Source organism: Epinephelus moara, chromosome 16, assembly GCF_006386435.1.
Source record: "Epinephelus moara isolate mb chromosome 16, YSFRI_EMoa_1.0, whole genome shotgun sequence".
Lineage (NCBI taxonomy): Eukaryota > Metazoa > Chordata > Actinopteri > Perciformes > Serranidae > Epinephelus > Epinephelus moara.
The window spans coordinates 26,328,335-26,343,738 of record NC_065521.1 but is presented as its reverse complement, the minus strand read 5'-3'; the positions used below and the strand labels follow the sequence as shown (position 1 = coordinate 26,343,738).

General features: G+C 43.1%; 2 protein-coding genes across 2 annotated transcripts; both read left to right on the top strand.

Annotated features, from left to right (window-relative positions):
* Positions 1-3: 3 nt before the first annotated feature.
* Positions 4-4,241, top strand: LOC126403442 (rho-related GTP-binding protein RhoA-C-like). Its single transcript, XM_050066116.1, has 5 exons — positions 4-67; positions 681-836; positions 1,953-2,073; positions 2,162-2,292; positions 2,376-4,241. The coding sequence occupies exons 2-5, from the start codon at positions 681-683 to the stop codon at positions 2,547-2,549; spliced, it is 582 nt and encodes a 193-aa protein (XP_049922073.1). The 5' UTR covers positions 4-67; the 3' UTR covers positions 2,550-4,241.
* A 179-nt stretch (positions 4,242-4,420) lies between these two features.
* On the top strand, positions 4,421-15,194 carry rbm10 (RNA binding motif protein 10). Its single transcript, XM_050065198.1, has 23 exons — positions 4,421-4,544; positions 5,283-5,363; positions 5,442-5,976; positions 6,070-6,240; positions 6,325-6,394; positions 7,974-8,047; positions 8,967-9,053; positions 9,144-9,204; positions 9,316-9,474; positions 10,453-10,613; positions 10,832-10,929; positions 11,231-11,318; positions 11,420-11,624; positions 11,748-11,857; positions 11,939-12,020; positions 12,349-12,440; positions 12,561-12,755; positions 13,047-13,241; positions 13,417-13,473; positions 13,586-13,780; positions 13,980-14,027; positions 14,151-14,206; positions 14,439-15,194. Exons 2-23 carry the CDS (start codon positions 5,347-5,349, stop codon positions 14,527-14,529), a joined length of 2,847 nt encoding a protein of 948 aa, XP_049921155.1. The 5' UTR covers positions 4,421-4,544; positions 5,283-5,346; the 3' UTR covers positions 14,530-15,194.
* Positions 15,195-15,404: the final 210 nt, after the last annotated feature.

Below are 15,404 nucleotides of genomic sequence, written 5' to 3'. Positions count from 1 at the left end.
TCAGCAGTGGGCGGAGTTTTCCTGTCGGTCAGGAAGAGGAGAAAGGCGGACACAGAAACATCAAGCGGTAATCTTACTCAGAGATAGCTTTTAAACTTTATGCCGATTCTTGTTTCATCCACAGAAGTATCACAGTAGCGCGGGGAATGTCGTAGTGATAATTTCAGAGAGAATACTTTGAGTGACATTTATCTAAACCCGGGGAAACACCGTTAGCATTCTTGCTAGCTAACGTTAGCTGGTTTGACAGGCCCGGAGTACACTGCACAGCCTTTCAGCAGGAATGGGAACACAGCACGGAAATGTTATATGTTTACACCCTTTACCTCCGAGGCAGACTTCCTGTTCGCCAGCCGAGTCTTTTTGGTTTAGATTTATGTCGTACATTTGGACTTTTTTAGTGAAACTCTTAAGATATAAAAGGACACCGGTATTCTTGCGTTGCTAACGTTGTCTGAGCTGTTGCTGACGTTTTGTGCCAGCCAAGGGGAACTGTTGATGAAGCATAGAAAGCACAGTAATTGTACCCTTGTTTGATAGTTTGAAAGTCTTATTCATCCTGAATGTCATTACAGTATACACCATTGGCACAAAAAAAAATGTGCTTAGCTATATCATCAGTGCAGAGTATTGACTTGTGATAACCATGTATAAACCTGGTTTTGGACTCCTTTCCATAGATGGCTGCTATCAGGAAGAAGTTGGTGATAGTTGGGGATGGTGCGTGTGGGAAGACCTGCCTTCTCATCGTCTTTAGTAAGGACCAGTTCCCAGAGGTCTACGTCCCCACTGTGTTTGAGAACTATGTGGCAGACATTGAAGTGGATGGGAAACAGGTGAGACATGATGAACTGTAAACAAGGCACCGTGGAGACCAAAGGGTCCTTGAGGAAACTGTATGATAGAGACAGTTCAAAATTGATTTTTATTAGTTATCACATTGTCAAACTTTGTATATTGTGGCAGCTGGTATGTAATATTGTCGTCTTAGTTTAAATTGTAAAACTAAACTAGTAGCAGTTAATAATTGCTTTCATTAAAGATTTACCTGTGTATTTTCACAGGAATAGTCGTTTGGTTCCTAAAATATCAGAAAATGGTGAAAAATGCCCATCATAATTTCTTACAACATGAGGTTGCATCATCATTTTTTGACCAACAGTCCAAAACCCAAAGAGAATTAATTTATTGTAATTTAGGACACTGAAGGGCAGCAAATTCACACATTTGAAACCATCAAATGTGTGGAATTTTTTGCTTGTGAAATATATTTAAATGATTAATCAGTTATCAGCTTAGTTGACAATTACTTTTCTGTCAATTGAATAAACGATTAATCACCTAATCACTGCAGCTCTACTTCGCATTGCATGTTTTGTCTTACCCATGGCAAAAATCCAAACATATTAAGTGTACTCTTATATATGACTAGAAAAAATAGCAAATATTCACCAGTATTTTTTATTGTTTTTACTTCAACAACTTTGCTTTGAAAATTACTACAGTTGCTTCATTTAGAAAATAGTTGCTGAATATATTTCTGTATCTAAGCTGTAGATCTTTGTAATTGGTTTATCACCTTAATCATTTTTTGCTTTACAAGCCATTACCAATTTTGTTTTAATTTAAAATCATTTTTTGAAAATTAAAGTTCAAGTTTGGCTTCCCATTGCTAAAAAGTGCAATGCAGTGAACATCAACTTGCCATGGTTGTCTTTACTTAAACAAATATATCAAGTGATAGTGATAGGGGACATTGTGAGACATTGTCAGTAGCATAGGCGTTGTCTTTTTTTCTCTATTGTAAGTATGATAATAATGTAATATGGAATGTAATCTGCCAATCATGTAACATAGATTAAATGAACTTAAATGCTCGGGTGGCCCTCTTTACATATCTTTTTTTTCTTGCATCTGTCCTTACATATAACTCTCTGTCTCTCGTTTCTCAGGTAGAGCTAGCACTTTGGGACACAGCAGGTCAGGAAGACTACGACAGACTGAGGCCTCTCTCCTACCCCGACACTGATGTTATTCTCATGTGCTTCTCTGTAGACAGCCCCGACAGTTTAGGTATTGACTTGGCAACAGTCACACCACTGTACCAAACACCTTGTGATTGTGAAATTAACACTGCATTATTTCCCTTGACTCACCGTAGAGAATATTCCAGAAAAGTGGACACCTGAAGTGAAACACTTCTGTCCAAATGTTCCCATCATCCTGGTGGGCAATAAAAAAGATCTGCGCAACGATGAGCACACCAGACGAGAGCTTGCCAAAATGAAACAGGTCAGTTCTTTTATCGCTGGTATGTGCACATCTGTTGGTATAAGTGTCAAAATGTAAACCTTCTCTCTGGCATGTGTCTCTAGGAACCAGTCAAATATGAAGATGGCAAAGAGATGGCGAACCGCATCAGTGCCTACGGCTACCAGGAGTGTTCTGCCAAAACCAAAGATGGTGTGAGGGAAGTCTTTGAGATGGCAACTAGGGCAGCACTGCAGGCCAAGAAGCGTGGCAAGAAGTCCACCTGCCTTCTGTTATAGGCTCTGGGAGAAGAGGGAGCTGCCGTCAAGCACAGATGGAGAGGGCAGACTCCAATGAGATTTGACATAGGGGAGAAAATTGGGGGAGGGCCCAGAAAAGTTTTGCGGATGCTCGATTTCTTATCATCCTCAGCAAATTAAAGCAGGTCTTAAATGATTTGATAAGCTTCTACACTCTGGTCCTTGGTCTATACATTAGGTTAAGTGCCATTTTGCTCACTTCTATCAAAACCTTTCAGATCTAGACGTTTGTAGGGCAGGTGGTGGTGGGGGGGTGATTTGAACTTGAGTAGATGTAAACGGGTTGAAATGTGCCATGATGGGAAAGAAGAGAGAAAAGGTCCTTACCAGGCCAAAGACAATGGGGACATGAAAGAGAAAGACAGAAAAAAAAGACATAAGTATAAAATAGGTTTGAATTAGGACCATGTCCAAGTGGATTTTACACAGTATCGCCTACATGTAGTGCCTTGAGAGCAGTGGTCAAGAAGAGTAAGTTGTGGGGTAGGGATTCATGACTTAGATGGGGGTATTATTTTGTCATTTGTAGTGTCCACACATCACATTTGTGAATGCTTTCTCCCTGTCATTGGCTTTGCTCCTTCAGGCCCATATTCTGACTCAGGCGCTATGCAGGGGTATGCCTAAACTAGATTGTATGAGATATTTTCCCATACTGAATTACTTACCTGTACTTTAGAGATTGTGTGTGCGTGTGCGTGTGTGTGTGCGCGTGCGTGCGTGTGTGCAACTGTATGGTGGTTTGTTTTCTCCAGTGCAGGTCTGCATGCAGTGAATGTGTGTATATTCGTGTGGGTGTGTGTATTAACATATGTGTCTATGTACTGTATGCATGGAAAGGCCTTCTGCGTCACTGACCTAACCCCTTGTTTCCATGCCAAAGTTACCCCTGATGGCCACGTTTTGCTGGCTCAGGTGGGTAATGGAATTAACAGCTACTCAGAGTGACATAGAAACTTTCACTTTACTGGAAGACATTGTACTTTACCTAGAGGCACAATCAGGTTAAACATATTCTAAGTTTTTAGGACCTTTTTTTGTGTGTGTACCAGAGATTCATTTGATTGTGTTAATCAGTGGGTCAAATCATGAGTGGTGTAGTTGATAAGTTGAATATTCTTTCGGATAGATGATAGGCTTATCTTATTACTATAAAGTCCATTATGTACTGTATGTCCTACAAGGCTTTGTAAGGACATGTTAATGATGTGTATTTCAAGTTTGCCTTTTACTCAACTCTTCCCATGCCTCCTTTAATGATATTGTCATTATTGTACTATAACTTTTTATTATTGATGTCTCTAATTTTCTTAGTATATTTTAATCATTTTACTTAATCCTGCTGTTATGATCATATTACGTCAGTTAAATGATAAATTGTAACCGTAGTAGTTTTTTTTCTGTTTAGTTAACTGAAGGTAAAAGCTTGGGGTGCACGGCTGGAAGTTATTTTGGGGGTGGGCTTCTTTTTTGTTTTTTGTACTGTGACATATTAAGGGTTTTTGTTTCTGGATTTTTTTTTCCAAATAAAGCTGATATTAGGGTTTTCTGTTGTAAGGTATTTATGTGTTCTTTCCATTTATTCATTAATGATTGCAACAATTTCCCCTATATTTCTGGCATTAATTTACTTTTTTTGCTGAATAAAAGAAACTCATAACCCCTCAAAATACCTGATTCTATTATTTTTATATCTGATTTTAAAATATCGACACAAACGCTTCAAATGATCCCCCGAGTGTGGGCTACTAGTTTTGGGTTGGCCTGGCTGTCTCGTCCAATCACCGTCGACATTAGTGTGTTCGCTCTCCAACCGCCAATCACACACCAGAGTCGGGTACTTGTCCCCGCCCCCTGTGAAATGTTGTCTTGCTGTGGCCATTTTACACTTGGTTCCCTGAAAAATAAAACACCCTTCTCACCTGAGCGTCGACGTGACATTTAAAGGACTATTGTTGGCTACATGTGGCGGTGGTAAGTGTTTGTCGTATTTCAAATAAAACTGCTGCTGGTGTGTGTACAGCGGCTGACAGACGGTTTTTGGAGGCAACGGCTCTGCATGGACTAGCTAGCCAAGCACAGGCTAAACTAGTTAGCTTGGTGGCTAACCGAGATGACCGCCATACGTCATTGTTGAATACTCCTTTTTGGGTTGTAAAGTTTGGCGTGTGCTTCGCGCACGTTTCTCAGTGATGCTCGGTTATGCCTCTGTTCATGCGTGTTGTTGAGTGGCTTACAAAGCAGTGACATCAGGCAAAGTTGGAGAAATGTGCAGTATTTAAAAATGCAGCCAACCTGGTGACAATTAAAACCATGCTACCTGTAACTTGCACATCACTACAGTGCAACCCAGTAGGCACTACTTGGGATATTTTCCTGTAAAGTAGTTGCATTTAAGTTTTGACTGTGTTCCTTAAAGACAGTCAGCACAGGTTGCATTGATTCTCCTCAGTATTGCTTATCTTTTAAAGAGTAAATAGACCTTTTGCACGGCAGACATTTTGACACATCAGAGTAGGAGCAGCACAGGTGTGTTCAATAACACTAATGACAGCTGCATTCTACTCAGGGGAGACCCCGGTATTGTCCATGTTGGCTAACTAGTAAATGGAACTCAGCCATTCTTACTTTCATCCATTCACTTGTGCTTTTCCTACTGACACAAGTCAAAATGTCTGCTGTGAAAAAAGTCAATTGTTGGTGTACTTCCAGGGTATCCAATGCTGTAACCAAATAGGAACAGGGCAGAGACCAGGGGCAGAGTCAGTGGATCAGCATGGACTATGAGCGGAGGTGAGTTCAACTTTATTTTTGCACCTTTTCACCCTAAAGCACTGACAAGTCCCTCACATTGTCTTTTATGGTCAACAGGGGTGGGCGAGGTGACCGCATGGGTCGCTATGGCAACACTCACAACGACCACAACTTTCGGGACATGGACTACCGAGGCTATGGCCAAGAGGATGAGGAGGCAGGATATGACATCAGAGCAGAGGGCGACAGACCGTACGGCCGTGAAGAGCAACCACTTGGTGTTCGTGACTTCTCGCCCGGTCGTCTCCAAGACCGCCCGGGGTTTCACCAGAGAGATGGGCGAGGGGACATTGGGCGCGAGGGGAAGGGGCTCCTGTGGCCCCCGTGCTCTCAGTCACAGCCTGATCTCGGCCTTCCCATGCACCAGAGGGAAGAGGAGGGATCCAGGCGGGAGTTTGAGCAGTTATTGACTGGCCCGCATGAAAGAGGTCGGGGGAAAGGTGGAAGAGGCTTCCCTGAGAACAGTGCCCCTCATTCAGGGGGTAGGGATGGCAACTGGGGTCGTGGTGGTGCCCATTCGGAACAGATGGAATACAATACAGCACGACAGAGAGAGGAGGACAGGTTCTCGCGTGCTGCGGTGAAGAGGAGGGTGAGCCATAACCAGGCAGTCTTCTTTATTGAGCTGCGATAACTTTATTTTGTTGTCAACATCAGTTGCTAATGTGTGACTGTTTCTGTGCAGGCTTTTCCAGTGGGGGCAGAGGAGCATAGTTGTGGGAGTGCTGGTCCAGACCTGTCCCTTGAGGAGCTGGATCAGAGGGACCAGGATTATCGTGCAGATCTGGACCACAACCAGAGGCCAAGCAACATCATAATGCTTCGTATGCTGCCACCCAATGCCACAACCAATGAGGTATGTCTCCTGGGCAGGTTTGTGTGATGCTTGGGCCATGTTGTCAGTTGGCTTCAGTGGGTAATAATGCCCCTGTGTTCATAGATCCGAGCACAACTTCAGGATCAGGGGATCCAGCCAAGAGAGGTTCGCCTCATGAGGAACAAATCTTCAGGTGAGGACTTGTCCATTGCTTCTAATCGTTCTGTCCATTTTTAATCCTCCCTTTGTGTCACACTCATCCATTACCAGCTCTTTCACTTCATTGCTCTCTCAGGTGACTCTCCCTTACCTGTGCAGTCCTTTCTCTCTTTTATTAATAAGCATCTTCTATTGCCTTTACCTCCTCTCTTACCGTCACTGTCTTTCCTCATACTCTGACAGCAGGATAGATAGCTGCAAAGGATGCATATTTATAAACCTATGAGGCTTTTGCTGCGATTCCTGCTTTGATTTATTTATTTTTTGGTCTGCTGGTGTCTGAATTCTAGCTAGCATACATGCACGCTTCAAACGAGACTTCTTTCCATACTTGCCTATTGGACAAGAATGCATGCATACAGCCATAGGTTAGAGATCTTCACTCCATGGCATTAATTTTCCTTTTCGCCTTGGCTCTCCTCTTGCCTTTAAACTTTCATGTTCCTGCCTCATCCATCTTGAAGCGAGATGTGTCTGAGTAGATGAACAGTGCTCACAAACTAACAGTGTCAACTGAAAATTGAGCAGTGGAAGCAGAAGGCGTTTGATGGCGTTTGTCATTGTAGCTATTTTTGAGTGTGTGAGTGTGGGGATATAAGTGTTGCAGCTGCCTCTCAGCTCTGTGAGCGTCATCCATACCACTCCGAAAAGCTTGTCTTTTTCTAAAGGTTTTTTCCATTAAGGTCATTGTCTCACTGGCCTCCCCCTTTGCTAACGCACTGGTTGTCTGTAAGGTGTGCCTATCTGTCTCGGGCACACTTACAGTCCCCCGCACTGCTCTGTCTTTCTCACCCCCACATGACTGTTTCTCTGTTTTTAGGATAAGTCACTCTGAGTTCTGAATGTTCAAATGATGATCTGTTGTGATTGCACTCCATGTTATACAGTGTTTAAAAATTATATAAGTCTCAATATTTTTGTATAATGTGTTGTCAATCAGTTATAGTAATGCATGGACAGATTATGGAGCATTCCACCACAGTGCTACTTAGCTCAGACTGCTCTCTGACTTTCAGACTAGCAGAGATATGTGTGTCTGTGTGCTTGCGTGTTTGTGTGTGTCTGTTCTGTTGGTGTCTGGGTGCTTCATCAATCAAAGCCGAAGAGCTCAGACTCAAACTGATGAGTGGGTAGGATTCTCTCTCTCGCTCTCTCTCTCTCTTGCTCTCTCTCCCTCTCTCTCTCTCTCTCTCTCTCTCTCTCTCTCTCTCCCTCTCTCCCTCTCTCTTTCCTTGACCCTGTTGAGATACTTGACATTGCGTCCTCCCACCCTTGCAGAGACTTTGACAGCGACTCTCCGACTGGCTGTCAGGTGTGTTATTTCCAAGGGAGAGAGGAGGCAAGGATTAATTTTATTAGTGCTGATACAGGGTCTCTCTCTCTCTCTCTCTCTCTCTCTCTCTCTCTCTCTCTCTCTCTCTCTCTCTCTCTCTCTCTCTCTCTCTCTCTCTCCCCCCCCCCCCCCTCTGGACATGAAGCACTAACCCCTCACTGCGTTGTTGTTATGTTGTTGTTGTTGTTGTTCGGTTACCATGGCGCTGGGCGGTGTCCAGGTCAGAGCCGAGGATTCGCCTTCGTCGAGTTTAATGTCATACAGGAGGCCACCCGCTGGATGGAGACCAACCAGGTCACTCTCCCCTACACAGACACACATACACATATATACATGCATACAGTGGGACACATGGGTTATATCAAGACAAATGTACAGTCGCATCATACCCTGCCATGTGCACATGACGCATTCCAGTAGACAGACACAGTGGAGAAATAATGTTGTCCCTGAGGTAGGTAGGTCTTTATACTCTGAGGCAAAATTCATCTTTTCTTTCTACTTATACAGAATTCCACAAACAGGCAAATTCATGTTACATCATGCTGACGTCTGTCTGGGGCCTAACTACATAGTTTTCATATCTGGACCCTCCCAGTCACATTTGCTCATCATTGTCCAATACAAACTCCTCTATTACAGAGGTCTCTTCTTTCTCCAGTGACATGTTCTCACTCTCTCTCCTAAGTCCACCTCTGAGGTAGTGTGACAGTGTGAATATAATTTCTCACATGGTCTATTGTATGTTGAATCAGAACCAATATAGTACTTCATTTTCTTGTTTTTGAACCTTTCATATCTGGGTCATCTACCATTATTACATCTCTGGGATGGAGCTATTGTCTATGGGATGAAGGTGGTGACAATGGGATGGGATGTGTGGAAAACTGTGAAAAGGTTTCCCCTTAAGGGGGGAGGGATGACACAATTGAACAAAACACATTGTGTCCTTAAAAATGGACACCCACACACACTACGCATACACCATCTCAGTCCGTCCCAATTTCCTAAAGCTGAAGGTTGCAATTCTCTGGTGTCCTCTTTCTTTCAGTCTCAGTTCTACTCTCTCTCTCTTTCTCTGTCCCCCTCTCCCTCTCGTCCCTTTCACTCTCTCTCATCTCTTGTGAGATGAGGCCTTTCTCTGGCATGTGTGGCCTAATTATCGCTGATAATCATTCTTTGTTCCCCGTCCCTCTCTTTCTTTTTCTTTCAGGGAGTGCTGATGATCCTGGGACAAAGAGTGTCGATGCACTACAGCGACCCAAAACCACGTGCCAATGAGGACTGGCTCTGCAACAAGGTTGTGTGAATTGTAGGCGTGTATATCACTCACTGTAGTCGCTTATTCTTTTAATAAGTCTTAACTGTGAGTCATGTAACATTTCAACAGTGTGGTGTGCAAAACTTCAAAAGGAGAGAGAAGTGCTTCAAATGCAGTGTGCCTAAATCAGGTACAGTTTAACCCAGCTGCTATAAATATCTCAACCATTCTCCCTTTTACAATAACACAAGCTCATTCACTCCATGTTATAATACATAAATGGCATGTTGTCTTTCCCCAGAGGCGGAGCTGAAGTTGCCCCAGTTGCAGAGGGATTTACCCATTGGTCTTCAGAAGGAGGGGGCCCAAGGCTTATTGCCCTTGCCAGCCCCTTACCACTCTTCTGGTCCTGCTGTCAACTCAGGACAGGCTACACAGCAAGCAGATGTTGCCAATGACAGTAAGTCCATCTTTTGACATTTTTACCACCCTGGCAATCTCGTCTTCCTTTCAGGAAGATCTACTCTATGTAGCCTTTGAAAAATAGTTTGTAATATGGATTATGGCAAATCAGGGTCAGGCAATTAAAGGTATACGATGCAGGAATTGTCAGTTGCTGTTTGTAAACAGTATCATTATTGGAAAATGAAAGCCAACCCAGGCCTCACTCTGGTTGTGGAACGAGCTTTATCTGCTTGGCATTTCGCCTTGCTATATTTATGGGGGGGTTTCATCGCTTCCTCTTGGATGCATGCTGCTTCTACTGATTGCTACCTTTTAATATAGTCCTGACTTCACCTGTGCGCTGTGCCCAGGAAGGTCCTGGACACTGCAAAATAAGAAGAAAATATAGGCAGAGTTTCTGCAGATAAATACGCCTCCTCACACTTCTATTGGGTAGCAAATGTTAATTGAGAGGGATTCTTTACATTGTTATTTAGGAAAATCTTGCTTAGTATAGATGTGTTTGTGTGTCCGTCCAAACAGTGCCCCAAAACTGCAACATTAGCTACTCTGTTAAACTATCACTTGCCTCCGGTGTGCAAAAAAGAGGTTGCGGTAGAGAGTGAGGAGTCTGATGAGGTTTAAGCTGATTACAATTATCAAGCATCCAGTAGGTTTACGAAACCTTCAAATTTGTGTTTATGTAGATTCATAAGTACATTTAATGGGGTGGGGGTGCTGTCAGACGTTTATGACAGTGCTCACAGTTGTCATCTACCAGGCTAGTGAGCTACAAAGTTAATTTTTGGACACTGCAGCAAATACTTGCACTTTTATCATGTTTTGAAACATTTCATCTACCCAGCTCTAGCTTAAAAACTCAGAAGAGGGCATAATGGGATACTTGCTTTTACCACACTGAATATTAGTTTGTACATGAGTTGTTAAATCTTGCGTTAAACAATCATATTCTCTCCTTCTTTTCCTACACCAGCTCTGATACTAAGAAACCTTGGCCCACATACGTCAGTGGAAACCATCTTGTCTGCTTTGGCTCCATTCGCCACTCTCTCCCCTTCCAATGTTCGCCTCATCAAGGACAAGCACACACACCTCAACAGGGGCTTTGCCTTTCTACAGCTCTCTACCATAGTGGTGAGAAACATGATGAGGCAGACACACACATACATAAGAGCTAGACTGATGAATTGTCTTTCACTTATAACTAAAACTGTAATCAGATGAGCTCAATCCATAAACAAAACATTTGTCCCTTTTTTGTTTTTGAAATAAACTTTGTTGTAAACACACATACAGACATAGGCAGTTTGCACTCACACTAACTCACAGGTCTCTGTATATTGTATCAACAGGAGGCTTCTCAGCTGCTCCAGATCTTGCAGGCTCTCCAGCCAGCTCTCTCTATTGACGGAAAGGCAATTGTGGTGGAGTTTGCCAAAGGCTCCAAACGGTAAACACGCACACACCCAAACTTTTCTGCAAAGAAACCACAAGAGCACTCCACATTATTGCTGTTGCACAAATGATAAAACCATGTCTTTTTTAATACTGTACATGACCACATCACATTAAAACTGAAATTGGTCATGTGAATAAAACAGATTAGAAAAAGCTTTGGGGGAGATTATCTGAAACAAATAAAAAGCCAAAAAATAGAGCGATTCTTGTGTTTCATTTCACGAAGAAAAGTTCCTAAATATTGGTCACCAGGAATTCATCAAAACCCTCTCTGTGCTTTTTTTCTATGCCAGTGATGTGTTCCTGACGGACGGCAGCAGAGTGAGTGCCGCTACAGTGGCCAGCACAGCTATAGCTGCAGCACAGTGGGCTGTCACACAGGTAACCTGAATGACTTATCACTGCAGCAAAGAGTCTAACACATCTTTAATTTCAAATTGTATATTTATGATTGTATTCTTTTGTTTCTTTTTCATTCTCAGACCGCTCAGAATGGATCAGCTGGAGGTCAGAGCGTAGATACAGCAGTGTATCAGCAGGGGGCAGCAGTAACATACAGCCAGGAAGGAAATGAATACTCTGGGCTAGATGGCACAACTTTCAAGGCCCAGGCAGATGCCAGGGTGGCTGCTTTGCCTGGTGCAGGAACCGCTCTGATTGGGGCCTACACAGCAGGAGCAGCCCCAGGTTTGTATCTCACATGTTAAATATATAAAGCATATTACCTATGCAGTCTATATAGCTGTATACATTTGAACTGAACTTGAGTTAACTTAAGCCACCTGCTTGTGTGCGCTTGCCCCTGTGCAGCTGCCATTTCGTCTGAGGCAGTGACATCTGGATCAGCAGTCGTGCAGCAGCCTCTCACTCATACACAGACTGCTCTCATCACCACGGCTACCACCACACCAGTCACACAGGTACAATATTACCGCCTCTTGTATTCTTGCATTATTTCATGCCATTACTTTCCTATTTCTAATAGCTCTGTCTCTCCACAGGTTGAGATAGTAGGAAAACCACAACCAGCTGCTCCCAGCCAGCCTGCTACCCCAGGCACTGAACACGAGCTCCAGCAATACCGTAAGGCTTTGTGTGTACAGTATTGCCTACAGGTTTAGAATTTATTTGTGGTGTTCAACCCCAAAGGGGGTATGCAAACAGCTTTAGGAACTGCGCTAGCTTCAAAAACGCACTGAATGAACATCTTTACAAATAACTACAAATAGATGTAAAATAATAAATAATGTAAACAATATGGTCGTAAGATGTGTAACTGCTAGTTGCTAATTTTTGTGTTTATCACACTGTAAATAAATCATGTTGCTGCTGCTAATTAACAGTAACCCTCTGTTAAAGGTTTTTAAATGTGATTAAAATTTAATAATCTGTCCTGTGTCTCTGACTGTAGCTGTGCCAGATGTGTCCACATACCAGTATGACGAAAGCTCTGGCTACTATTACGACCCACTCACAGGCCTCTACTATGACCCTAACTCCCAGGTAAAGAGTGGTGAATGTTCTGCAATCTCAGTGTGAAGTCAGCACTTTTGAAAGACCGTTGTGAATGTGTCCTCTTCTTCAGCATTTCAGTCTGGTTTTGTGTGCCCCTCCTTTTTGCAGTACTACTACAATCCTCACACTCAGCAGTACATGTACTGGGATGGAGAGAAGCACACATACATTCCCGCTGCTGCCGGACAGTCAAACTCCGACGGAGCTCCCACGAGCGCAAGCGGAGTCCCTTCAGACTCACCGTTTGGTACCCCTGGCGGCAAGGAGAAAAAAGACAAACCCAAGAATAAAACGGCTCAACAGGTACGCTACGTACTGGATACAAGTTCAAATACGGTCAGATGTGCACAGAAAATTAAATTTACCTTTTGATAGCTTTGCTTTGCTTTGCCCAAAAAGTGGACACAAGAACAGCAACAGGTGTTAAATGTCATTATATGTGATTCAACACATCTTTCTGTAGACAAAATAACCTTACTACATAATACAGTTCATTCAAACTGATCAATGCTGTTCTAAATTGTCAAAAGGTGTTGTTATCAGCAAACTCTTGTGTGATTGACTTCAAATCTTCCTCTTTCTCTACATTAATAGATTGCCAAAGACATGGAGCGCTGGGCTAAGAGTCTCAACAGACACAAGGAGAACATGCGCTCTGTCTCCTCCTCCCCTGCTGTCGGTTCCACAGCGCTACCACCTGGTTACACGAGGGCACCTGGACACAGTCGCCTAGATGACCGCCGAGAATCCGCTAGTGCTGACGCAGGCTATGCTGTTCTGGAGAAAAAGGTGCATGGTTTTTACACAGACACACATGCTCAACTGTAAACACCCTAGTGACTGGGGAGAGTGTCCATCAGTCACTCATCCTGCCTCAGTGCAAGTTATAAGACGAAGTCTGCATAAGATATGGCTTTATTAACTGATTTGGTAATCTCTCTGATTTTGCTTTCCTGTTCTGCAGGGTGCGCTGTCTGAACGGCCTCAGATCTTTCTGGACCAGATCCGACAAAGCACAGAAGTAAGGACGTGTTCACAGTTAGATTATGCTACAAAACATTTTTCAAGAACACTATCATTATTTCTCTGTCTATCTGTTTCTCAATCTTTAATCCTGCATCCTATTTGTGCAGCGTTCCCCTCCTCAGCAGCAGGGTCTGGTCCCAGCCTACAGTGGAGAAACTGACAGCGAAGAAGAAGGAGGCGACAAAGACGAGAAAGATGGGAGGATGACCGACTGGGTTAAACTGGCCTGTCTGCTGTGTAGGAGGCAGTTCCCCAGCAAGGAGGCCCTCATCAGGCACCAGCAGCTCTCTGAGCTACACAAGGTGGTTACACAAACAGTTTGAATCTAATGTCACATTGCTGCAAACCTTGCATGAATCATAAATATATCTGTTCACTCCTGTCTGGAAAAATTGCTACAATTGGTTATCTAAATGGTGTCTAAAATGACAAAGGTGCAGCCTAAAGACAGTCCTCTTGTACACATGTCCAACAATCACTTGTTTATTTTTCTGCCCTCAGCAAAACTTGGAGCAGAGAAGAATCCAGCAGGAATCTGCAGGCAAAGAGGTTAGTCAAGCCTCAGAGTCTAACTGTAGGAGTCCGACAACGTTGCTGAGACTAATTATGCTTGTCGCTAATTGAGTGCAGTTACTCTTGTTCTCATTTCCCCCTTTTTTGTTTTGCTTGCAGAGACTTGCTGATGGACCTGAAGCTCCTGATCCTAAGAGGAGGAAATTTAACCCCATGTAAGCAGCAGTGACGTAACAGACTCTCCTTGTTGATGTGTTATAGCTGTTTCAGGTTTACAGTTTTTGTTGGGTGTGCCAAGGTGATCATTTATAAAAAGTGGATGCTATCGTGCGGCTAGTCAGGCATGTTGCTTACTCCTTACAATATACAGCTATGGTAGATGTGATGTTATCTACGTCCAGGTTTGTGTGTGGACTCAAAGCTGTTTTATTCTCTTCCTCTCTTCAGTGACGGGATCACAGGCACTAGTCTCGGTGCCAGGATGCTGCAGGGAGGAGTGAAAAAGGGGCTTCTGTTGCGGAATATGCAAGTGGAGTGAGCCCTCACCCTGAACCTCCCAGACCCAGACAGGACGACGACAAAGCCTAGCACGCCACACTTCACCATTAACATCATATAGATATCTCTAGATAAACCTCTTAATTTTTGGTTTAACATATAATTACCTCAACGGTGGTAATACACTCATGAACTGATCCTGTAGCAGTGGATGTCAGGATATTGCACAGAATGCACTTTTTTGCTTTCTTCCTGAATGATGCAGTTTTGAGTTCTCACTTGCTTCGGAGCTTGTGCGTGATAAACAAGCTTTATGTGGTTGGGAAACATTTGCTGTCGGAAAGTGAAAGATCAGTGTCGATCTTTATGGCAGCAAATGGGATTTTCTAATATTACTGTCTATGCACCATAGATTTTTTTAATTTAATGCTGTATGCCCTGACATTCAGTGAATGACTTCTCTGGGCATTAACTGTGTATACATTTTAGAGGAGACTGTGGCCTCATGAACTGGACAGGCTCACACTAAAACTAGTGTGAAGGTGAAAAGTGTCTCAAGTTTGTCACCTTGTATGAATTCACGATGTTATCTATCAACGTTATCTCTGGAGAAAGTTATTTTTTATTTCTGTACCTGTTCTATAATGTGAATGTGTTTCATCAGGCTTGTGTAAATTAATTCTGAATAACACACTTTCATCATTATGGATGTTTGATGTCTTTGTCTTTGTCTTTTTTTTTTTGGCAAAGCAGTGAACATTAGCTCATATTTCGACATTTTAACTTGAAATTTCCAAAGCTGCGTTTCTGCAAATCGGTGGTTACAAAAGAGGAATATATGTAACTCTTGTTATGAGGTCTCTAATGCAACATCTTGGCCTGCAGAAACTGTATAGCTGTCTAACGGGACATCTG

Excerpts from the sequence above, each read along its gene's own strand:
- LOC126403442 (XM_050066116.1), top strand. The coding sequence starts at position 681 with ATGGCTGCTATCAGGAAGAAGTTGGTGATAGTTGGGGATGGTGCGTGT. Across the intron at positions 837-1,952 it reads TTGAAGTGGATGGGAAACAG|GTAGAGCTAGCACTTTGGGA; the intron begins GTGAGACATGAT and ends CTCGTTTCTCAG. Across the intron at positions 2,074-2,161 it reads AGACAGCCCCGACAGTTTAG|AGAATATTCCAGAAAAGTGG; the intron begins GTATTGACTTGG and ends GACTCACCGTAG.
- rbm10 (XM_050065198.1), top strand. Across the intron at positions 9,054-9,143 it reads AGGACTGGCTCTGCAACAAG|TGTGGTGTGCAAAACTTCAA; the intron begins GTTGTGTGAATT and ends ACATTTCAACAG. Across the intron at positions 10,614-10,831 it reads TACAGCTCTCTACCATAGTG|GAGGCTTCTCAGCTGCTCCA; the intron begins GTGAGAAACATG and ends TTGTATCAACAG.